The following is a 24,417-nucleotide window of genomic DNA, read 5'->3' on the forward strand; positions in this document are numbered from 1 at the left end:
TCCCATGTGGAGGAGTGTTCTGAGGGTGTTAATTGAGTGGTTTTGACAGTTCTGAGAAGTTGCTGGTTTTGTTGTTCCAGGTTGAGAAATCTTTCCAAGGTCTGTTGGCTGACATAGTACATTCACACACCCAAAAACATGCTGCAAAGCTTAGCCAGGAGAACAGTCTGGACAGTCTTGCCTGTTCTACTTTCTGTCCTCTGACGAGGCAGTTGAGGTCCTCGGTAGGCCTCAATTGGCTCTCCTGTCCCCCTACGTGCATCTGGCCATGCTGTCCCCTGCACAGGCATCAGCACTCGAGGAAGCCCAGTCTCAATACACGCACTTAAAGGCCTGACAACATATCCAACATATCCTGTGATTTTTCCTTATGGGTGGGAGTCTGGGTCCAGCGGTCCAGTTGGTGAGTCCCCCAAGAAACCTTGTCTGGAGTGACTTCAGACTTTTGTGTGTGCCACAACAGTGCATGGTCAGGTTTGGTCTCTCACCTGCACCAGCCAGTGCACATACTGGTGTGGTAGATGCAGCTGCCTGGTTAGTTCTATCCCAGCCCCATACCTCACATGAACCAACGGATGCTGTGGCCCAGCCTAGCCCAGTCAGCCTCACACATACCAGCAGGTGCCGCAACCTAGTTGGGACGACTCCCCTATAACTCTAACATGTCTGCTCCCAGCTCCAGTTTTGTGCATGCTGGCCTCTGCTGCTAGCTAACCCAGTCCCACCCACATCCCATCTGGCTCTTGTGCACACTCACGGGTTTTAGAGGCCAGGCCTGTCCTGTCCTGTCACTAGACCCGACCCTCATTTTGTTGAGAGGTGCTGCCCCCTTGCCCAGCATGGCCTGCCCCCAGCCCTTTTTCTTGTGCTCACCAGTGATAGATAACAGCGTAGCAAGGGAGTGCTCACAGTTCCGCTGCCAGGCATGCTGCCAGCCCCAGATCCTATGCCTGTCAGTGGATACAGTGGTCAAGCCTTTACAGAATTTGCACACAGTCCCGGCACTTGCTAACTGATGCTCTGGCCTAGCCTTACTGGCCTGCTCCCAGTCTGGCTCTCCTGTGGGTATGGCCCACTTCCAGTCCCAGCTCTCGTGCTCAACCAGTGGAAGCAGCAGTCCATCAAGAGAGTCCCTGAAGTTCCCCCACCAGGCCCACTCCCAGATCCAGGTGTCACGCATGCCAGTGGGTACTGCGGCTCAGTCTGAAATGACATACCTCTGGTCCACTCCTAGTACCAGTCCTTATGTGAACTGGTGGGTGTTGTGGTCCAACCAGGCCTGGACTGCACTCCATTGCAGGCTCTCTCTTGTGCCAGTGTGTTGTGCACTGGCCCAGCCTTACTCGCCTTCAGCTCCAGCTCATACTCACAGTGGGAGCTGCAGGCTAGCAGGGGAGTTCCTACCAGGCTTGCTCTCATCCCTGGATCACATGCATGCCAGTGGATGCAGCAGTCCTGGTTGGCGTGCTCTTGCTTCAGTCCTGGCCTTGCCTGTGCCAGAGGTGCTGCAGCCCTGTCCCACCCCACTTCTTCCCAGCCCCATTCCCACATGAGTTCATATGAGTCCACAGGTGAGTTCCTGTCAGGTGAGTTCTGTGGCCAGCCTGGCTTGGCCCATCATCACCGCCAGCTCTTGGTAGGTGCTATAGTCCCACAGAGGTAAGCCTACAAGTCCCCTGCAGAATCTGCCCCCAGATCTGGGTCTTTCACGTTCCAGTAGGTGCTGTAAGTATTGTGGCCTAGGCCAACCTCAGGTCTCATATGCAGGTGGATGCCTTTACCTGACCCAGACATGCCCTCTGGTTTCCCCCACTCTAAAGCACTCCATCTTATCTCCCTTGCCAACCTGTAAGTGCAGTGGCTCAATCTGTATTAGCTTTCAAAAGTTATTCCTCCTCTGTCAAAGAGGCCTTCAGCCATTCTCCATTTGTCAAACATGCCCTCAGCCATTCCCACTCTGATATGTCCCCAGACCCTCTTCCTCAGGCAGTCTGCAACCCCCCTACCTGGGGCTGCGGTGGTGTGTCCCAGCCTGGTGTTCCCTGCCTTGCCCATGTGTCTTTAAAAGAAAAAAAAGTATAAACAGCTGTGCTGGCATACTAGTAGAGTTAGCACAAATTTGGCATTAACCAGGGCCAGAGTGTCTACCAGTTACTGGCTGTTTTTCTCCCAGCAGTGTAACACTTGCCAGGTACAAGGTAACCTAGGCAGTTGCCAACAGCTGGGGTTATGTTAATTGTTTTTTTAAAATAAAGAATTGACCATATGAACTTTTGACCCTATAGTGCCTAAAGAATAAGGTATAAACTCCAATGGGAACTATCTCAATTCCCGTCCTTACATCACAGACTGCTTCACTAATTTGTTCCTATGCTTTTTGCTCTCGCTGTTCTTTTGTCTTAACTGTAGTTCCCCACGAGTTTTCCTAGGTGTCTCAGGGTTGAATGTTTTTAGTTTTTGAATTTCTCTTTAACTGTCTTCTTTTCTCATGAACTTACTTTTTGCTCATGAAGGAAATAATTGTGCCAGTAAGTTGGTCATTCCACTACAAGAAGGCAAATGCACTTGCTGCTGTTGGTTGTTAGAGCAGCTGGACTGTGAGTTCTTCAAAGATTTGGCCAATCTTATTCTCCTATCAGCAGTCGGTACTGTGCGTGACTCCTGCAGGACATTAGTGTGGATGTATCTAGATAGTATGCACCTGCAGTGGAATTTATGGTCAATGTTTGGTTTAAGATGGCTTGGACCACATCCTTACTTTTTCTTTTGCATTTTATGTAAGTTATTGTAGGTTGTACATTTAAGTGCAACCTCCAATGTGTCTTTTTTTTTTTTTAAGATTTATTTATTTTTATTACAAAGTCAGATATACAGAGAGAGGAGAGACAGAGAGGAAGATCTTCCATCCGATGTTTCACTCCCCAAGTGAGCCACAACGGCTGGTGCGCGCCGATCCGAAGCCGGGAACCAGGAACCTCTTCCGGTCTCCCACGCGGGTACAGTGTCCCAATGCCTTGGGCCGTCCTCGACTGCTTTCCCAGGCCACAAGCAGGGAGCTGGATGGGAAGTGGAGCTGCCGGGATTAGAACCGGCGCCCATATGGGATCCCGGGGTGTTCAAGGCGAGGACTTTAGCTGTTAGGCCACGCCACCAGGCCCCAATGTGTCTTTTTAGATTGAAGCTTCAGGTTTTTTTTTTTTTTTTTTTTTGTAAACCATTTAAAGACAGGACTGTACAGTCATGAATATAGTACTTACGGATCCCCATGGAATAGTAGAAATTCAAGAGAAGTACTTGTGGATTAAAAGCTTTTCCAACATTTGGAACCATATAGCCCTAAAATATTAATGCCATAAAAATGAAATTAAAAATAGTAGTGAACAGGGCCCGGCGGTGTTCTAATCCCAGCAGCTCCACTTCCCATCCAGCTCCCTGCTTGTGACCTGGGAAAGCAGTCGTGGACGGCCCAAAGCTTTGGAACCCTGCACCCGCGTGGGAGACCCGGAAGAGGTTCCAGGTCCCGGCATCGGATCGGCATGCACCGGCCCGTTGCGGCTCACTTGGGGAGTGAAACATCGGATGGAAGATCTTCCTCTCTGTCTCTCCTCCTCTCTGTATATCTGACTTTGTAATAAAATAAATCTTTTAAAAAAAAAATAGTAGTGAACAGTTAGTATAATTGGGGCTGATGAACCATCTTGTCCTATTCTGCATGCTTTTACCTCTGTGTTCTTAACAGTCACAATCACCCAGAGAGGCAGGTACAGTTTATATTCCTCTTTGAAGACAAACAGCCTATCTAATAATAAGTGCTTGTGGAAGGCGGGGAGGGAGTAAGGGAAATTCCAGGGCCTATGGAACTGTATCATAAAATGATAATAATAAAAAAGAAATAAAAAAAACCCACAGATTTGCTCATGATCATGTGGTACTCTTTCTTAATGACCTAAGTTTTTTATTCCATGCACTGGATAATACATTGTCATAACTGTTATACCTAGTTGTCTACTATTACTTAAAAAAAATTTCTGTATAAGTCTATTCTATCCTTTCCAAACTATTTTTTACAAGCCTTTTTTTTTTTAGTCAGCATTTCCATTTATGTTATTTATAAACTTTGTTCATTTTTTTTCCCTGTGAACTTCAAAATAGTAAGTTGTAATGTGAACAAGGACCGCCTTACAGGAATCATTAAATGTCCGCCTTTTCCCTTTCTAGGAAACGATGAGCAAGTTATCCTCCATGATGTTGAAAGGTAAATAGACTCTTGGTGTGAAAGTGATTGACTCAGCTTATCAAATGAAGAAAGGCAAATACCTCTTTGGGCTAAAATATTTTTGTTTTTAAGGAAAATAACATGGAAACAGTTACCCTCTTCTGAAAGAAAGTTTTTCTGTGATAGTTGTGAAATAAATAAAAGTAGGGAAGGGTGACGGTATGGGGCGGTACGTTGACCAATGCTCACAGCACTGGCACCTGGAGTGCTGGTTTGAATTCTGGCTGTTCTGCTTCCAGTCCAGCTTGCTGCTAATGTGCCTGGCAAGACAGTGAATCTTGGCCCTGCCACTCCTGGAACAATCCCAGCTATTGTTCCCATATGGATATCTGTCACTCTGCCATTCAGATCAATCAATCAATTTTTTGAAAAATAAATAAGGGGTTTGTAAAATTATTATGAGATTTCTGCTTAGCATGTCAGAATACTAGGAGAGGCTTTTGGCACTCTCGCTGCCATGAGCTCTGGCTGCTTTCAAGCTTTTCCTTGCTTTTTGGAATTCATCCAGTATCCCCACATCTGTACACAAGCAGGCATACTTTGCAGTAAGGGAGAACACAACACTTGGCTGTTGAGTCACTTTTGAATATGCTGTTTAGTAAGGAAATTGCCATGAAATCTACAAAACAATCTTATATAAACAGTAGTACCTTTTTGTTTTGTTTTTCTTGCAAGTTAAATTGCTACTTTTTAGGAAATAAGATGCCCTTTGGGTTTGGTGAAGTTGACTTTGTTTAGAAATGAGAGGCAGCATGTACCCTTGGGCTCTGCACTATGCGGCGTGTGTAATTGCCTGTATTCCTGTCTTGCTCTGTCTTTCAGCAGTGAGACCTTGGACGTGTTCGCGCATGAAGATGCAGTGTATGGCTTGTCGGTGAGCCCAGTGAATGACAACATTTTCGCGAGCTCCTCAGACGATGGCCGGGTTCTCATCTGGGACATCCGGGAATCTCCCCATGGAGGTAGGTCCTTGTGCCAAAGGCTGTTCGGTTGTGTTGAGCAAGTTTGATGTCATTGGGGTCATTGCCAGTTCACTTGGTAACATGAGCATCTGAGGAAGAGTAATAACCAAAGGAGCGGATGAGTCTGCTGCGTGGTGGGTACACGTGTCTTTGAAGGTCACCTGACTCAGAGTGGTCAGAGGTGAGGCACGTTGGCCACCCCTTCTCCAACCTCCTGTGACCCTCCACAAGCCCTGTGGTTGGCTGTTGAACAGCCCCAAGGAGCAGAGTGTGCCACCAAGGAGGGGCTTTTGTGCTAAGGGTATTATGTATTCTTACGTGCTGGTTCTAGCTTGTTTTGTTGAAAGAGCTGCAAAACCTCACTTTATCTGTGTGTCAGATCTTAAAGTGATGGCAAACACGCTGTTTTAAGGGAAGCTCTCTGCCTGCTCCAAACAGGTTCTTTGAGTTTGATGTACACAATGAAGAACTTGGTTTTTAGTTTTTCTCCAGAGTTCTTCAGGAAATATATGTTCTCAGTTCATTTCCTGCAGAGATATTTTTTTCTCTAAGTCTTGTCTTCAAAGGCCCCTTCCGATAGGGGCGCCTTATGTTCAGTTTTGTAATGGTGCCGGGTACACAGAGTTACTGTTCTGTTGCCTGACAGCATGTGGGTCTTTTAACATTTTCTATATTTCAAGTCCTTACCATGCTGGGCTGTGCTCATGGTTGAGGTACAGACTGTAAGAAGCTTCTCCTGAGGCCAGCCAAGTAAGGTGAGGCAAGTGTAGCAGGCCTGGCTGGTGGGTCAGGTCCCCTTTGGCTTGGATTGCCTGCAGGCTGCAGTCCCCTCCCCCAGGCCTGGGAATACTTTGTGTGGAATCCTAGGCTGAGAAGTGCAGTTATTTCAGTAGGTTCCAAAGGAGCATGTCCAAGATAGCAGAGATTCCTTCCTCATCTGGAACCTGCTGGTTGACACAAATAAATGTGAACCTTCTGGGGGAGGTTGACTCTATTAAGCATCTTAAATAAAAAAAATATATATATATATATTAATGCAATGCTGTCAGTCAAATAATAAAATTTTATGATTAGGCCATTTTCTACTTTATGGAACATTGTAAACCACAGGGAAAACTACTTTTATACCCATGTGAAGTTTAGGCATTTATAGTTTCTAGATCTAACACATTTAGTTTAAAAGTATAATGATTGTGCTGGTAATTGCTTGTGGTTTTTTCCTACTCATGTGGGTTTCAGCTTCACTGACTGTAACAGCTCATCTTCAGTGATTATCCCTGTTTCCTCACAGGATCTGAACAGGCACTACAGGTAGTTTTGAGTGTAAAGGTTTAAATCTGTGTAAGTGTGTTTAGGTCACTGTTTTCAGACTTAGTACTGAAAGTGTGCACTGTATTCACAGGGACCTTGCGCACCAGGGTGCCTGGTGGGAGGAAGTGTGCTCCCACCTACACCCACTTTCTTGCTTATCTGCCCACCAGTGGTCCAGAGCTTCCTGGAATGGACTAATTGCGCACCATTTTCCCTTTCACAGAGCCCTTCTGCCTGGCAAACTATCCATCAGCCTTTCACAGTGTCATGTTCAACCCTGTGGAGCCCAGGTTGTTGGCGACAGCCAATTCGAAGGAAGGAGTGGGACTCTGGGATATTCGGAAGCCTCAGAGGTGAGCCCCCTCTTAATTCGTAAGGAGTGAAAACTTCCCCAGCTGTGTTGTCAGTAATGTGATCAGCCAGCGCGACAGTTGGTGTCGTTGGGCGTCATCTCCTGACCTGTACTGGTGCTTCTGAACCACAGAGAGCGGGAACGTGCGCACTTCGGAGAGGAGTCCCGGCTCAGCTGCTCCCTGGGCAGTGAAGTAGTGCGAGTCTCCGTGTTCCCCAGGTGCGAGGGAGCTGTAGGCGCAGTGAGCAGAGATTTCCCCAACTTGTTGCTACTGTGCAGGTGTACTTCACCTCGGGCTGGAGGGCTTCTCTGAGTGATCTGTGTGAACACAATGCCCCCACATAATGCGAACACTATATTGTGTATTTGGGCAGGTAAATCTTTCCTTTTCCCAGTTTCTCAAAAGGATCAGTGACCACAATAACAGAAGGTTGCGCCCCCATGCACTGTGGTGTTGAGGACCTGTGTGTGTGTTGTCTGTCTGCATTCCTGAAGGCAGTCCTGAACTGATCATCCCAGCACTGGCAGGAGACTGGGGGCATCCTTAAAGGGTGTGCAGATCGGGACAGGGGCCGGGGGAGGAGTATGGGAGGCATTGTTGTGTCCGGTCAGTCTTAGGGGAGAGACTGACTGCCTTTGTCCAGTACCTCTCCCCAGAGCAAGGCCAGCCAGTTCCTCTGGAAACAGTACCTGGAAGTCATTTCTCACTTCGTGTAGCTGTGTTGCAGAAGGAACATGAGGTCATGGTGTATTCCGTGGGCCTTAAATGAAAGGAGCAGTTGAATACAGAGATCCTCTCCTTGATGGTTTCTGTCTTAGTCCTAGTCGATCCTCTCCGTGGGGAAGTCTGTGGGTCAGAGCTGTTGTAGCAGATCAGTTGTAGCCCTGCCTCTTGCTGAACAGGGCCCTTGGGGCCTGGAGAAATCCTGCTCTTGTAGGCATAGAGAGGCAGGACCCTAAGGTGTCTGCACTGTGCGTGAAGGAGGTTGTTCTCCGCCAGCAAGACGGTCTCCTGTCTAGGAATGACTGCCTTGTCCTTGCTCTGCAAGACAGCATTTGAACTAGAGCCTCCTTCTCCCATCATACTCTGTGCCCGCTTAGAACTGTGGCGAACAGATGCTGACGGAAGTGAGACACTGAGCTGTTTCTCTTCAGCAGAAAGCCTGAGGATTTCCTGATGTCAGCCGTGTCTGGAGAGGAACGAGGACATGAGGGTTTGCTTTGCCTCCCCGATTCCTCCCTGCAGTTGACCACGAGCCTCAGCCTCTGCTTGCTACACTGGTTTCCCGCTACACAATGGGCCCTCCTTCCTCATGACTTTTTTTGTTTAACTTGATAATTGTTTTGTTCTTGTATTAATGCATAGTGTTTAAGATTTTTGTGTAGAAAATTATAATGAAAAAGAAAATTGCCATCTGCAGATGATACTGTTATCGGTGCGTTTTTAAATGTTTGCTCATTAGTATGGTTCTTGTCCTTCCAAAGGTAGTTAAATAATTTGCTGTGTATCCTTCCAGAACAATTTCATGCATATACCAGCAATTTTAATTGCATGTACCCTCTAATGCATGTTAAAGGAACCATCCATTCATTGTTCTCACTGTTTTCGGTCTTTTTTTTTTTAAAGGCTGGTTTATCTCTGTGTATTTATCTATTGGAAAGGCAGAGTAAAAGGGTTGGGGGCATGGGAGAGGTATCCTCTGTCTGCTGGTTCACTCTCCACATGGCTGCAGCAGCTGGGGCCAGATCAAAGCCGGGGGCTGGGAACTCCGTCCAGGTCTCCCGAAGACCTGACAGAGGCCCAAGCACTTGGGCTGTCACCTGCTGCCTCTCAAGTGCGTTCGCAGGAAAACAGAGAAGCAGCAGCGGTGGGGTTTGAGTCCAGGTGCTCTGATAGGGAACGCGGACCGCTCACGTGGTGACTGAACTTGCTCAACCACAGCAGTCACCTCCCCGCTTCTTTTCTCAATTATTCTTGTCTTGGCTTCCTTTTCATGGAAGCATTTACAGATCTAGCTCCTTCTGTTCATGAGAAAGTGATATTCCAACAACCAAGACTTGTTGTTTTTGACTGTAGTAAATAATGCCACTTTGAACCTGGTTACACATCTGTCTTGGCCTAGCTTTTCGCAAATGTCTGTAGAAGATTGCATGCATGCATCAATGGGTATATGTTGAGGCCAGTGTCTGATGTAGTGGGTTAAGCTGCCACTCGGGACTGTCTGTTCACATCCTGGTTACTCTGCTGGCTAGAATGCTGGAGTTTGTGCCACACCTGTGAGAGAGCCGGATGGAGTTTTTAGCTCCTGGTTTTATTCCGGACTAGTCCTGGGTTTGTGGCTATTTGGGAAGTGACCCAGGGGATGGAGATATCTCTGTGTCTCCCCCAAACAAATAAATGGATTTTCTTTCTAAAATATGAATTATATGAAGGCATTTGCACTTCAATTAAAGTGTTAAGTCATAGCCCACCACCCAAGGCAGTAGTGACTTTCAAACTCCATGCTTGTGTGTGAGGCTGTGTGTTTCTTCAGGCCCCACATGCATGGAAACTTCCTCTTCCTAGGAGGGAAAAATTCTATCTTCTTGCTTTGGTTTCCTCTTCAATTATGGCTGAGGTTATGTGGTTTCTTTGGTAACCTATAGTTCTCAAAGCCCGTGTGGGAGAACAGTCATCTAATAAGGCTAATTGGCGGTCTTGTCTGATTTCCTTCTTGAACTAGAGTGAGGGACACGGTGCCATGGGGGCTAGCATGTTTATGCCTGTTTCTTCAACTCTTTTTGTGTCTGAGAAAAAAAGGTATGAAATACTCTTGGAACACGTTGTCACTTCACATCCTCTGGAGTTGGGATGCTTACTGATCTTTTCTGTTTGAATTTGCTCAGTGCAACTTGTTGTGGCGAGTGAGAGAGGGCCTTCTCTCTTCCCCATATAGGCTTCATTATGCTGAGTTGCAATAGATAATTTGTCTCCACAGCACAGCCTCCTAGAAACCCCAACCCAGGTCTCGAGGGCAGTTCTGAGTCACTTTGGAGGACACGCTTGGAATAAGATTGAGGGATATTGAAAGTCTAGGAAGAACCTTCAGGGGATCTGGGGGACCCCTTGTTATTGCAGATGAGATTGTATGTACTGTATATTCTTTTTAATATATTTTTTATATTGAATTGTTGAATTATGTGATACAATTTTGTATAGACTGGGATTCCCCCCTGAACTGCCACCCCCAACAGATTTCCCCGTTTTACTACAATGGTGTAGTTCTTCATAAGGAATCTTAATTCTATCAGTCTCTTATTTATGTGTACGCTGACATTGTTGGTACAGACAATGTCAGATAGCCCAGCATCCCATTAGAACAACAGCCTGTACTGTATATTCTTTTTTTTTTTTAAGATTTATTTATTTTTTTATTGGAAAATCAAATATGCATAGAGGAGGAGAAACAGAGAGGAAGACTTTCTGTCCGATGATTCACTCCCCAAGTGAAGGCCGGTGTTATGCCCATCTGAAGCCAGGAGCCAGGAACTTCCTCCAAGTTTCTCACACGGGTGCAGGATCCCAAAGCATTGGGCCGTCCTCGACTGCTTTCCCAGGCCACAAGCAGGGAGCTGGATGGGAAGTGGAGGTGCCGGGATTAGAACCGGCGCCCATTTGGGATCCCAGCGTGTTCAAGGCCAGGCCACGCCACCAGGCCCATGTACTGTATATTCTTAAAGAGATCCTTGACCCTAGGGAGAATTGCTCAGTGCTTGTGTGGGTTCTAGGTTGAGAACCTGTTGTGGTCCTTTTCCAGGTTTATAGTGACTCCAGTGGACGTGCGGGTGACTGCAGGGCCGCTGGGCTCCTGGAGACAGACACAGTCCCCTTAGAGCAGTGTGGGGCCTCACGCTGCACACCGGTTCTTTTCCGTGCATTGCTGAAGGCTTGACCGATTCTCCTGGCTTACTGCAAGCTCAGGCTGCCTGCACCTCCCTGCTTTAGCATGATCGCTCTTTCTGTAGAAGCGGAGTTACCTTTGGGCTACTGCTGCCCTGAAATAAGCTGATTGGAGGATACGATGTCAGCTCTAGAAGGCCTTGTATCAGCTCACCTGACTTTATTATACAGGTTAAATAATGAGCTCAGCAGGCTGGGGTGGCAGGTAGAATGTAAAGGCAGACAACCTGGGGATAGATGCAGGCAGCAGGCCTGGGCTCTTTGTGGCCAGCAGCAAGTTGCTTCACCTCTCGGTGCCTCAGGTAGTCACAGCTAACAGGCAGCATTACACACCAGGGGCAGAGGACGGGAATAATGGCCGCTTCTAATCATTTGGAAACTCACCAAGTGGGTTCTGTTGCTTTTAAGAAAATCAAGGAACACACCGTAAGATAACTAGTATGTTCCTTGTGTGTCCCCTTTTATTTCAATTGAATGGGTTCCCTATTTCATCTGTGCCTTCTTGAACAGAACTTTGTCATAATTCCTGTCAATTTTTTCAGAGACTTGCCCATCTCCACAGTCTGCATTTTTTACACTCTATTCCTTGAAGTTAATCCTCTTTTCACTGTCTCACCAAGCTGTTTTCATGCTGACTTGCTGAGTTTCTTGCTTTTCTAGTGCTGAAGCCGGCTGTGCTTTTTATTTTCCTGCAAAGCTTTAGAAAACGGAGTGTAAAGCTCAGCATGGTAACCTAAGGGCTGAAGTCCTCACCTTGCATGCACTGGGATCCCATGTGGACGCCCGTTCATATCCCAGTAGCTCCGCTTCCCATCTAGCTCCCTTCTTATGGCCTGGGAAAGCAGTAGAGGACAGCCCAGCGTGGTGGCCTAACGGCTAAAGTTCTCGCTTTGAACAGGCACCAGGATCCCATATGGGTGCTGGTTCTAATCCCGGCAGCTCTACTTCCCATCCCGCTCCCTGCTTGTGGCCTGGGAAAGCAGTGGAACACGGTCCAAAGCCTTGGGACTCTGCACCCACATGGAAGACATGGAGGAGGTTCCTGGCTGCTGGCTCCGGATCAACACAGCACCAGCCGTTGCGCTCACTGGGGAAGTGAATCATCGGATGGAAGATCTTCCTCTCTTTCTCTCTTCCTCTCTCTATATATCTGATTTTCCAATAAAAATAATTTTTTTTTAAAGAAATGAGACTGTAAATAGCTATCTGAAGGCTAGATTCAACCACAGCAACACTTTGCTTTATATTATATGCAAGCATGGAAAATTACACAGTAAAAGCTGGCCACTGCTAACATCTTGAAAAAGTCAAAAGATGTGCTGTTGTTGGATCTTTGGTCTCATTGTCTGCAGTCAGATGAGACGGAGTCACGGGTGAAGGGAGGTGCTCAAAGTCACTCTGCTGGATCTTTTATATATACATATATATAAATAAATGTATTTATATATAAATATATATATATATATTTGAAAAACAGAATTATATAGAGGGAGAGATCTTGTGGGCCAGGCCAAACACAAGAGCCAAGAACTCCATGCATGTCTTTCCCATGGGTGGTAGAGGCCCGTGCACTTGGGTTGTCTTTAGCTGTCTCCCAGGCACGTTAGCAGGGAGCTGGATCGGGAGTGAACTAACATGAACTAGACCTGGCCTCCATGTGGGATGCTAGTGTCACGGCTCCCAGGCGCTGTCGGCTCAGGCTGGGCATGCTGCCTGGCTCTGGAGACAGTACAGCTGGGAAGGTGTGCCTCAGAGATGGCCCCAGGCGGCCACATGACTGCTTAGCAGAGAACAGTCTCACGCGTGCAAGAAAGCACTGCGTGCTTACACGTAGGTGATTCCTGCCGATGTCATTCACAGCGCTCCTGCTCGGTCACTGTCAGCTTCCCCATTGTGCCTTGCTTGGACTGTTGCGGCTGTAGGAGCGGTTTTCCAAACCAAGCTCCCTTAACGAGTATCAGGGAATTTAGGAAAAGCTGTTTTCCCTGCTGTCACTCTGCCCGTCTCGCTGCCCCCTCTCGATGCCTGCTATAGTTGTCTGCTCACTCACCACTTCTCTTGTAAGCGCTTTAGTTTCTGTCAGGAACTGTTAGTTCCGTGACAGGTAGCAGTGTTTTGCTTTGACAAGAATAATAAAGAAAATTGTTCTTTGTCACTCAATAATGAGATGGGGACAAGCTGGGAATACCTTAAACACATCCCTAGAGCTGGCGCTTTTACATGGGTGTGAATGACACATCTGGACGTGGGCCATGGATGTAAATCCTTACTGTGAGAGGAAGTTGCTGTTAGAACTCCAAGTCAAGTGTCTGCTCTTTGTGGCCCGTGAAAATCCTGCTTCTACAGAAGACGCACGGAGTTGAACTCCTCACCTCTGGTCGGGGCAGACCGTCCTCTGCCCACTCGGATAAACAGAGCCCCAGCATTCAGCCCCAGAAACAGGAAAAGGAACGTGGCTTTCATGTGTGTCAAAACAGTGAGGCTCCCCTGACCTTGGCCACAAGGCTATTTGGCCAGAGATTCTTTGAAATTGTTCAACAGCACTCAGAACCAATTATATATGGAAAAAAGAATGAGTAACTGGATTTCGTTAAAATGAAGCACTTTTGGTGGCATTGTGGCCCCTGCTCTGTCCTCTCTGAGTGCTGGTTCTAGTCCCTGCTTCTCTGTTTCTGACCCAGCTTCCTGCCCACAAGCCTGGGGTGATGGCCCAGGGGCTTGGGCGCCTGTCGTCCACGCGGGAGACTGAGGGCCTCTTGGCTCCTGGCTTCAGCGTATCCAGACCGTGGCTGTTGCAGGCATTTGAGGAGTGAACCAGTGAAGGGAAAATCTCTACCTCTTTTTCACCCTCCTCCCTTTCTCTGTCATTCTTTCAAATTAATAATTTTTATTTTTTTATTAGGCATATTTACAGAGATTTGAAAGATCGAGAAAGATCTTCCATCCACCGGTTTGCTCCCTTGTGGCTACAGTGGCAGGAGCTGAGCTGATCGGAAGCCAGGGAGCAGGAGCATCTGTGTCTCCCATGTGGGTGCAGGGTCCCAAGGTTTTGGGCCGTCCACCATTGCTTTCCCAGGCTCTGGGCAGGGAGGAGGAGAAGTGGGGGAGCTGGGACATGAACCGGCACATATAGGAGATGCCAGTGCTTGAGGTGGAAGATTAGCCTGTTGCCCCAGATTAATACATTTAAAAAATACAAAATTGAAAAATTTTACTCACAATTTTACTGCCAAGAAAAAATATGAATCAAGGACAATAAGAAATATAATATTGAATTAAAAAATTCTTAGCCAGAATACACAGAGAACACAAATTAGTAAAATACTCAATTTTGGAAGGTGGCATTTTGCATTGGTGTGTGCTTTGAAAGCTAAATTTTGGTAATATTTCTGGACCTATCAATCCATGAGCATGATGGCATGGATCACATGTTGTAAGGAATAAAAAACTTACAGGAAAGAGTTCTTGCTAGTCTCGAATGCCTGGGAGCCAGGGGTTCTGTGGGGCTGCGTTCTGGCTTTAGGCCGCCAGGTGGAGCTGCAGCGTCAGTTTTGCCCTCCTGTTATCCCGCTGTGGGAGCTGCAGAGCTTGTGAAAATGCCCCTGTCTGGAGCCCATACCCAGAGACGGAATTGTTGGTCTGGGTGGGGACCCCCGAGCCTGCTTTTTGGGCATATTTTTTGCAACTTAGAAATTCTTTTTGTTGTTAATGTGTGTCTTTATTTTTTATTATTATTATTTTTTAAAGATTTATTAATTTTTATTGGAAAGTCAGATATACATAGAGGAGGAAAGACAGAGAGGAAGATCTTCCATCTGCTGGTTCACTCCCCAAGTAGCTGCAACGGCCAGATGAGTCAACATAAAGCCAGGAGCCAGGAGCTTCTTCTGCGTCTTCCACGTGGGTTCAGGATCCCAAAGCTTTGGGCCGTCCTTGACTGCTTTCCCAGGCTACAAGCAGGGAGCGGGATGGGAAGGGAGATGAAGCAGCTGGGACTCGACCTGGCACCCATATGGGATCCTGGCATGTGCAAGGTGAGGACTTAGCCACTAGGCTATCACACCAGACCCAGTTCCACAAATTAAAGGTGAACTTGCCATATGGCCCAGCGATTGCATTCTTGCTCATTTCTCTAAAAGAAATGAAATTTTTTTTTTTTTCTTAAACAACCTAGAACAGATCTGTGTGACTCTGAGTGGGTGAGGAGTCACACTTTGGTGCATTGCGGAGTGCTGTTCATTGAGTTATCTGCAAGGCGTGAACTGCTGGTGCGTGCAGTAACTTGCTAACTGATGGCAGACAATCTCAAAAGGCTGTGTGCTGTGTGATTCTGTCTCATTTGCATGAAATAGTCTGAGTAGAGGGAGTGGGAACGGGGGAGCCTTTGTCATGGTGCATGCAGGTGTCTGACTTGTGCTGGCTCCACGAGCCTTCAGATGTGACGGGATGCCTAGTAGGGTCTGCACACGCAGGCGAGTGTGGCTGTGAATAAATCTGATTGAGCTCTTTGGATTGTACCAATGTGAACATTCCTGGTTTTGATAGATGATTATTTTCTACAAATTGGTAACGTTGGGAGAAGCTGGTGTTGAATAGAAGAGTTCCACACGAGATAATGTAAAAATAAAGGAACTTTATTGCTAGCGCAATAGGGTCCAAGTCTCATCCAGCGCAGTGGAGTCTTGACAAGGACCCCAACCATATATTTCACATAGTTCATATAGGACTTTGGCTACAATTCTAGGAATGGGCCGTTGATTCTACGAACAGGCATTGGCAAGATTGTAATTGGTCAGTCTCTATCACCCGCGACCACTCTGGTGGTTGGTCTCTCTGTGCCCACCCCAGGGGTCAGCCTCTGTTGCCATGACCACCTGATGACTAGGGACCTTTCAAGTCTCCTGTGATTGGTCGGCTCTGTGTAGGGTGTATGGCGGCCCATTTTGGGGAATCGGGTGCCTCAATTCTCGGGACTGAAACTTAGGCCTAGCCTGTGTGAGGCCTGTCACGGCTTTACCTTGGTTCCCCTTGCAGCAAGAGAAGCTCTCATTACAGAAGCCACATTTAGTGGTTAGCTTAACCAGGTGATCAGTCAGCATCATTTTAACATCATTTGTCATATGTTCTAATTAGCATTACTTATCCAACCCTCTGCCAGTCGCTGTCTTAATACCTACATGTTTGTTTTAGTATCTTATTATTAGTTACTTATTTAAAGCTATCCCTTGATCTTAATCTATAATCACCTAAAGTCATCTTTTAACACATTTTTGCCTTTAACCTAACTTTATTTTCTTTGTTGCTAGACATTCATTTATTATTGAACTATTCCTTACTACTACTCCTTAGTTCTATTTCTTATTACTATCCTTCTAGCACTATTTACCTACTGCTTAACACACTATTCTCTTGATTCATCTGTCACTCAGCACACCTTAGTACTATTTAGCTCCTACTTTAGTTCCACAGTCTCTCACTGGGTGAAGGTACATTTTTTTGCAACTTTCTCTGAATCTGTAATTAAATAAGAAGAAAGTTTGCTGGAGTACATATTATCTCTTACTTCCATTTTTCCAGAATGCTTTGAAATTCCCTTGTATTTCAAAAAGAGAGTTATTGGCAAGCATGCAAGTAGCACATAATAATTTTTTTTTCTTAAAAAGGACAGAAAAGCCAAAAGCCGTTGATAAGGCTAACATGCCTCCCTCCCTTCGGGTCACTCTTCCTTTGTCCCTTCCTGTGGCAGTCAGGAGTGTAAGGAGTTTACACTGTATGATCCTGCAGCTTTTTCCTGCATGTACTCACAGAAATCCATGTGCATTCAAGGCAGAAACTGTTGTGTGCTTTGTCCCTAGTTAGTCATTAGATGTATTTCACTCATCTGATTTCATGTTGGAATCCTGGCGCAGTACCTAGGATAGCAAGCAAATAGTCAGTCAGTCAGTGTTTGAGTGAAAGAGTTACTGTGTTTTAGGCAAGGTCCAGTGGCTTCCGGAAATCTTTGGGACCCTGAAGCATGCAGTCTGGAGCTCTGCTCTTGGTTGGGAGGGATCAGCCATCTCCACAGTGGCTTCTGTAAAACTGGATTGAACTCGTATGCAGAGAAAACATACCTGTCGGCTGTTGAATGTGTGCTTGGGGCCAAGTACCATCCCTGCGGGACCTCGTTCTCCCCAGGTAGGAAATTGGGATGGTATTGCTCCGTGTGCCACTTTGTGGGATTACTAGATAATACAGGATACATGAAAGCATATTGGAAATGAATCAACCACTTCTGTAAGGGTATCAGTGGGTGTTTTATTTCATCATCACAGGAGTCATCACTACTGAAATTTTATGTTTCAAGTTTCACATTCTGGAAAGGGGCTTCTTAGTACATGCTCACAGACCTCGGCTTCTTTACCCAGAATCTGCCCGTAAATTCTGGATTCTGTATAAAATAGTTCATGTGTATGCGAGTTTTTTTAAGATTTATTTATTTTTATTTGAAAGGCAAATTTAGAGAGAGCAATGTCTTCCATCCACTGGTTGACCACAGTGGAGGCTTAGCCTACTATGACATGGTGCCAACCCTAATACTTCGTGTTTTGAATTTGCACTCTTTTCTGATAGTATAACTTTGCCACTAATGTATTTTTAATTTTTAAAGCTGTATTTATATTTTTGTTTGAAAAGCAGAAGGAGAGGTAGAGAGAGTGACCAGAAGACTTTGTCCAGTACTAACCGAGGGAGTCCAAAAACCCATCAGAGGAGGGTTTGGTTTGTCCTCAGTGAGAACAATGGTAAAAGATACTCTAAAATTTATTTTATTATTATAATCAAATGAGTTAGCATTGCGCCAGAATCCTATGGCACACTTCACTATAGGACATTTCTGGTAAGAGGTTCTTTAAGCTTGTTATTCTTATTATTTTTTTAATTCTTTTCTCAAGATGATCTTCCATGGCACTGTTCTGAAGGAGGGAATATGTACACGCAAGCATTTTGAAATAACTTACGTTCTTCTGATTGTAGAAGCTCATGTTCATTGTTGAAAAATGTGGGAAATAAAACATACATCTATATATAATTAAAATAAAAGATATAAAAAACTTGGGCCCAGCACGATAGTGTAGTGGTTAAAGTCCTTGCCTTGCATGCACCGGGATCCCATATGGTCGCTGGTTCTAATCCCCGTGGCCCTGCTTCCCATCCAGCTCTCTGCTTGTGGCCTGGGAAAGCAGTCAAGGACGGCCCAAAGCTTTGGGACCCTGCACACGTATGGGAGACCCGGAACAGCTCCTGGCTCCTGGCTTTGAATTGGTGCAGCAGCAGCTGTTGTGGTCATTCGGGGAGTGGACCATCAGAGGGAAGATCTTCCTGTTTGTCTCTCCTCCTCTCTGTATATCTGCCTTTCCAATAAAAATAAAATCTTTAAAAAAAAAAGATAAAAAGCTGGTCTAATTAATGAGGTTACAGAAAGTTTAGGGAAAATGAATGCATGGAAGAACTATGCATGGATTTTAAAGGATTTTAGAACCAAAATAAACTTACCTTTTAGTTCTATTTTCCCTGAGCATTCAAAGGGCCCTCGATGCCTTCTGCTTGATGTCAGTGTGTCCATCACTCTGTGTGTTTGTCAGTGTTTTAAACTATGGTTGCAAAGGGGCGTGTAGTCAGTTCCTACAGATCTATTTCATGGGTCACTTTCTGAAAGCAGATGAGTCTAGTTTAAGTTGTTAAGTGGCTTCTTAAAGCTTTAATAATTTTCTTTTTCTCCTTTGTTTCTGCAAATATCAGCAATTTCCTTTAAAGTATGGAATATAATTAAAATAACATGTTTAAAACATGTAAATACCTGTTATGTTCTTCCTTCTTGTTGGCCACTTACATAGATTAACAGATGGATGAATTTAATTCACTTGAAGGATGGTGGTGTCACAAGAGCAGGAGACCCCAATGATTAAGTCACTTTACTTTCTGGGCCATGGTTCTGTGCTCATGGAAGATGATATACAAGCCTCCTGCTTGTAATTTCTTTGATCTTACATTGCTCCGCTGCTTGCATCTGCTTGTTATTGGTGGTGATCTTGCTGGAACCTGTTGGTTGTTAGCTCTGAGGGCCACATGGATCTATTTTGACCCATACAGTGCCGTAGTTGGTATTTTTAGTGCAATGCCCTGAGCTCAGTGAGTTCTCATACATAATGGCACCTGATATGCCACTACTAGAGTTCTTGATCTGCTGACCGTCAGGTCTGAGGGCTACCCGGACCTGTTTTGGATGGAACCTGTAGGATACCATGTTGTTGCAGTTCACTGAGTCAGAAATGAGTTCACTCCCAGCTCAGCACATGTGCAGTACTGTCCGTAGCATTTGCCTCCTTAAACAAAATGACACTTGATATGGCTCTAAGTGGTAGATTGGGCTGTGAAATCTGCTCTGTTCCCGCACTGCCCATCTGGGATCTGCTGCTCTGTCTCTGCTCCTGGTCAAATCAAACAGACCAGCAGGACGAGCAGTTCTTTGTCTGGGTTCACCTCTGGAGCTCCTGGTGAAAGTCTCTTCCCACCTTGTTGCTGGTGGAGTTCTAGCTGCCAGTGCAATTCAGATTGCCATTCACTGAATGGCGCTGGGGTATCAGTCACTGCAACACCATACCGCTGTTTTTGCTGCTTTTCTGTGTCTGTCAGTCTCCAGTACCCCTCTGCTGTTGTTCTGTCTTCTCCTATTTCCTGGAATGTGCCCTCTTTGCTTCACACTGGCTAATGTTTCTCAGTCTGTTTAAATGTGTCCTTACCCTATTCCACCGTCTTGATTCTCCTGAGATCTGGTTTCTGTTCCCATCCCTAGCACTCCCAGTCAGTTCTACAGGTGCTGGTTTATTTGCACAGTTGATGCTGATGTTGAGTTGAAAGCCTCTCATTGTTTTTGAGCTCAGTGTTTAGATAGCACCACCTGCCTGTGACCGTCGGGTCACCCTGTCAAGGAAGTGTGTCTGAACTCCAACAACCCTGGCATTCATTCTCTGGCAGTGAAGAGGGACCTGTGTTCAGGACCATTATACAAACATTTCTCAGGAGGACTACCAGATTTCTCCTCGATGTCTGGAGTTCCAGGGGTGGTTTTCTGAATCTTCTCTGTCTTACTTTCATTGCAATCACAAGACAGAGGCTGTTTAGTACAAAGCTGGGTTTTGCACACAGCCACAGTATGCTGCAGTGCCAGAACACTCTCCCCTCTGGTGGGAAGACTGCAAGGGGCAGGGGCACATGGACTGACCAAAAGAAGAAACAAAATGCTGCCATTCCATATTAAATATCTTTTCTTTTAACCTATGCCTGTTTAAGGTTTTGCTCAGATAAAACGCTATTGAGTCTTCTTCCTTAAAAATGTTTTTGGGTGCAGTGTGGTGACCTAGTGGCTAACGTCCATATAGACACCAGTTCATGTCTGTTTTGTATCCTGACTGCTCCACTTCCCTACCAGCTCCCTGCTTGTGGCCTGGAAAAGTAGTAGAGGATGGCCCGAGGCCTTGGGACTCTGCACCTGCGTGAGAGACCCAGAAGAGGCTTCCAGCTCCTGGCTTTGGATCGGCTTGGTTCAGGCCATTGTGGCCACTTTGGGAGTGAACCAGTGGACGGAAGATCTTTCTGTAATGCTGACTTTCCAAGTCTCAGAGAAATCTGCCAGGCTCCAGTGTAGTTATCTTGAGGCCATTTTCAGCTCCTAGATTGTCTTGAATTTATAAGGTTGTTTTTTTTTTCTTTGATACTATTAGAGTTATAAGCTGACTGCATTTTTAGTTTGGATGTGCCACCTGTGTCTGTGGTATCCCTCTAACATGAGTTAGCCTCACTCTTCTGCCAGTAATTGAGTACTCCAAGAATTAAACCCATATACAAAAGAGACCTTACCTATGACAGGGTGAACAGTGAACTGTCATCTCTCAATGGCATAACAGAGTGAACCAGCAGGTGGGACATCTCTGCCTTTCTCCCTGATTTTTAAATAAAATATTAAAAATTATTTTTAATCATACCATGTGAATTTTTAAAACATGTTAGGGACATTGTGAAATTATCGAATATTAGGTAAGCCAGAACTTAAACTCCTCAGCAAGGCTGCATGAAATTAAATTTATTAACCAAATATATTTCCAAGTTAAGTATAAGCTTTGGAGGTGTAAAAATAAACAAGCCTTCTTCCTTTCCAAATGTTCTACTTCCTGCACATTTTAATTTAAAAATTATCTTTAATATGAGCCATCTACTTACATCATGTGGAATATAAAAATTGGGAATATACCAGTGTCATGGCCGCAGCAAGTGAAGCCTTTACCTGCGATTGTGGCAATCCACATGGGTACTCGTTCAAGTCCCAGCTGCTCCACCTTTTTTTTTTTTTTGGACAGTCAGATATGCAGAGAGGAAGATCTTCATCCAATGATTCACTCCCCAAGTGACTGCAATGGCTAGAGGTGACCTTGATCCAAAGCCAGGAACCAGGAGCTTCCTTCAGGTCTTCCACGCGGGTACAGGGTCCCAAGGCTTTGGGCCGTCCTCAACTGCTTTTCCAGGCCACAAGCAGGGAGCTGGATGGGAAGTGGAGCTGCCAGGAATTAACTGGAGCTCATGTGGGATCCCAGCGCATGCAAGTAAAGGACTTTAGCCGCTAGGCCTCTGTATTGGGTCCAGCTGCACCACTTCTGATCGAGCTCCATGCTAATGGCCTGGGAAAGGCATTAGATAAAGGCCCCAATGATTGGGTCCCTGCCATTCTTGTGAGAAAAACCTGGAAGATGCTCCGGGCTTTGACCTGGCTCAACCCCCTAATCAATATGGCCATTTGGGGAGTGAACTAGAGAATGGAAGATCACTCTCTAGTTCTGCCTTTCAAATAAATAAATGCATGTGTGTGTGTGTATTTTGAGAATAAACAGAACACACACATAAACTAACGTGATAAATATGAAGACGAAAAAAATTGGCCTAATTAGTGATAGTACATACTGGGAAGAAGATGCAGAGATGGGCATCAAATGAATGAATGATCCACCAAGTAATCTAGTATAAATAAAGTGTCTGTTGTCTTATTGATGGTTATTGTGTCTTTAATACAATACAAAGAATATACATGTCACGTGAATATTATCCATGGTTGGGCTGTTAGGCTGGACAGGACTTACTTCCCACAGTCTTGGTGAGAACTGTTTTGCGCTGTCAACTTGAATAAACAGAATCAGTAATGATGCATCTTTTTTTTTTTTTTTTCAGAATGTTTTTGTTTTCATTTTCTTGTGAATTTAAAGAGATTTCCTCCTTTTCAGGTTGAAAGGGGAAGCTGACGGTTTAAATTCTCTGCCTCTGGGTGGTTGCTGCTCTTGTCCATCTCGCTGCCTCAGGCCTGCTCTCTGTGCTCTCTCCTCCCCAGCTCGCTGCTGCGCTATGGTGGCAACCTGTCCCTCCAGAGTGCCATGAGTGTGCGATTCAACAGCAACGGGACCCAGCTCCTGGCCCTGAGGCGTCGCCTGCCCCCGGTACTCTATGACATCCACTCCCGCCTACCCGTGTTCCAGTTTGACAATCAGGGTTACTTTAACTCGTGCACCATGAAAAGCTGCTGTTTTGCAGGAGACCGTGACCAGGTGAGTGCCCTCTGCCTACTGCATGGCATGCGTGTCTTCCTCTCTGATTGTTCCTACCATACTGGGTTTCCTCTCTTCAGTGTCAAGTCAGATAGAAACAGTTTAGGGGAAACAGTAGGTACCTGGGGACAGTTGGGCTCTTCACAAGGTGACATTGGGTAGAGGTGAGACATGCATGGTAATGCCAAGGCCGACCCTGTGTTCTTCTGAGCAACCCAACTACCAGGTTTGTGAACAGTAGCGGACAGTACCTTTTATTTTTATTGGAAAGGCAGATTTATAGAGAGAAGGACAAAAAGAAAATATAATCTTCCATCTACTGATTTATTCCCCAAGTGACTGCAATGGCTGAAAGCTGCTGTGAATTCAGGAGCTTCCTCCGGGTCTCCCATGCAGGTGCAGGGGTCTTAAGGTTTTGGGCTGTCCTCAGCTGCTTTTCCAGGCCACAAGCAGGGAGCTAGATGGGAAGTAGAACAACCAAGACACTAGCTGGCACCCATATGGGATGCCGGCCCATGAAAGGTGAGAATTCAGGCATTGAGCCATTGCACTGGTCCCTGAGAAGTGTCTTTTTTTTTTTTTTTTTTTAAGATTTATTTTTGGGCCCGGCACTGTGGCCTAGCAGCTAAAGTCCTCGCCTTGAACGCGCCGGGATCCCATATGGGCACCGGTTCTAATCCCGGCAGCTCCACTTCCCATCCAGCTCCCTGCTTATGGCCCGGGAAAGCAGTTGAGGACGGCCCAAAGATTTGGGACCTTGTACCCGCGTGAGAGACCCGGAGAAGGTTCCTGGTTCCCGGCTTCGGATCAGCGCAGCACCGGCCGTTGCAGCTCACTTGGGGAGCGAGTCATCGGATGGAAGATCTTCCTCTCTGTCTCTCCTCCTCTCTGTATATCCGACTTTGTAATAAAAATAAATAAATCTTTAAAAAAAAAAAGATTTATTTTTTATTGGAATGTCAGCTATACACAGAGGAGGAGAAACTGAGAGGAAGATCTTCCATCTGCAGATTTACTCCCCAAGCGGTCGGAGCGGCCAGAGCTGAGCTGATTCGAAGCTAGGAGTCAGGAGCCATGAGCTATACCCACGCTCGAGTGCAGGGTCCCAAGGCCTTGGGCCATCCTCGACTGCTTTCCCAGGCCACAAGCAGGGAGTTGGATGGGAAGCAGGGCTGCCGGGATTAGTACTACTGCCCGTATAGGATCCCGGCACATGCAAGACGAGGGCTTTAGTTGCTAGGCTACTGTGCTGGGCTCCTGAAAGTGTCATTTATGAGAGGATAAAACCCATTATAACTTATCCTTCCAGCAAGAGACTTTTTTTTTTTTTTGGTGTGTCAGTAAAACACAATGCCGAAATGTTCTAAGTACCATCCAAGAGACTTAACATGCCCTAAGTAGCGTGTTGGAATAGCTTCTTTTTCTTGGCTGAATTGGACTGAGCAGTTAGGCTTGAGAGGGAACCAGGTGCGAACTCCTTCTCTTTACTGCCAACGTCACAACCGGGAATGAAAGGCCCAGCAGTGACTTTCCAGCCTTTTCTCAACCGTACTGCGAATGCAGGCACTGATCTTCACTTAGACCCATCAGTTAACAAACAAAACAGACCAAAAAGAACACACCTTGGCATCGTTGCACCTCTGTTTCTTTTTCTTTTTTTAAATATTTATTTGTTTTTATTGGAAAGTCAGATTTACAGAGGACAGACAGAAAGATCTTCTATCTGCTGATTCAATCTCCAAGTGGTCTCAGTGGCTGGAACTGAGCCAGTCTGAAGGTGTAGGGGCCCAAGGCTTTGCACCATTCTCTACTGCTTTCCTTGGCCACAACTAGGGAGCCAGAAGGGAAGTAGAGCTGTTGGGGTCCGGAGCTGGCACCCATGTGCGATCTGGCGCGTGCAAGGTGAGGACTTTAGCAGCTAGGCTACTGCGCCAGTGGCGGTGGTAGTT

At 46.0% G+C, this 24,417-nt stretch overlaps 1 protein-coding gene across 2 annotated transcripts in view; it reads left to right on the forward strand.

Annotated features, from left to right (window-relative positions):
* Nucleotides 1-24,417, forward strand: part of DCAF5 (DDB1 and CUL4 associated factor 5) — a 72,446-nt gene that overhangs the window by 15,761 nt on the left and 32,268 nt on the right. For both annotated transcript variants that reach the window (XM_058655565.1, XM_058655566.1), the window contains exons 3-6: nt 4,219-4,255; nt 5,099-5,238; nt 6,773-6,902; nt 22,255-22,468. In XM_058655565.1, coding sequence (XP_058511548.1) covers nt 4,219-4,255; nt 5,099-5,238; nt 6,773-6,902; nt 22,255-22,468 — 521 coding nt within the window. The remainder of the gene's footprint in view (nt 1-4,218; nt 4,256-5,098; nt 5,239-6,772; nt 6,903-22,254; nt 22,469-24,417) is intronic.

The sequence above is a fragment of the Ochotona princeps genome, chromosome 26 (genome assembly GCF_030435755.1).
Source record: "Ochotona princeps isolate mOchPri1 chromosome 26, mOchPri1.hap1, whole genome shotgun sequence".
In the NCBI taxonomy this organism is placed as follows: domain Eukaryota; kingdom Metazoa; phylum Chordata; class Mammalia; order Lagomorpha; family Ochotonidae; genus Ochotona; species Ochotona princeps.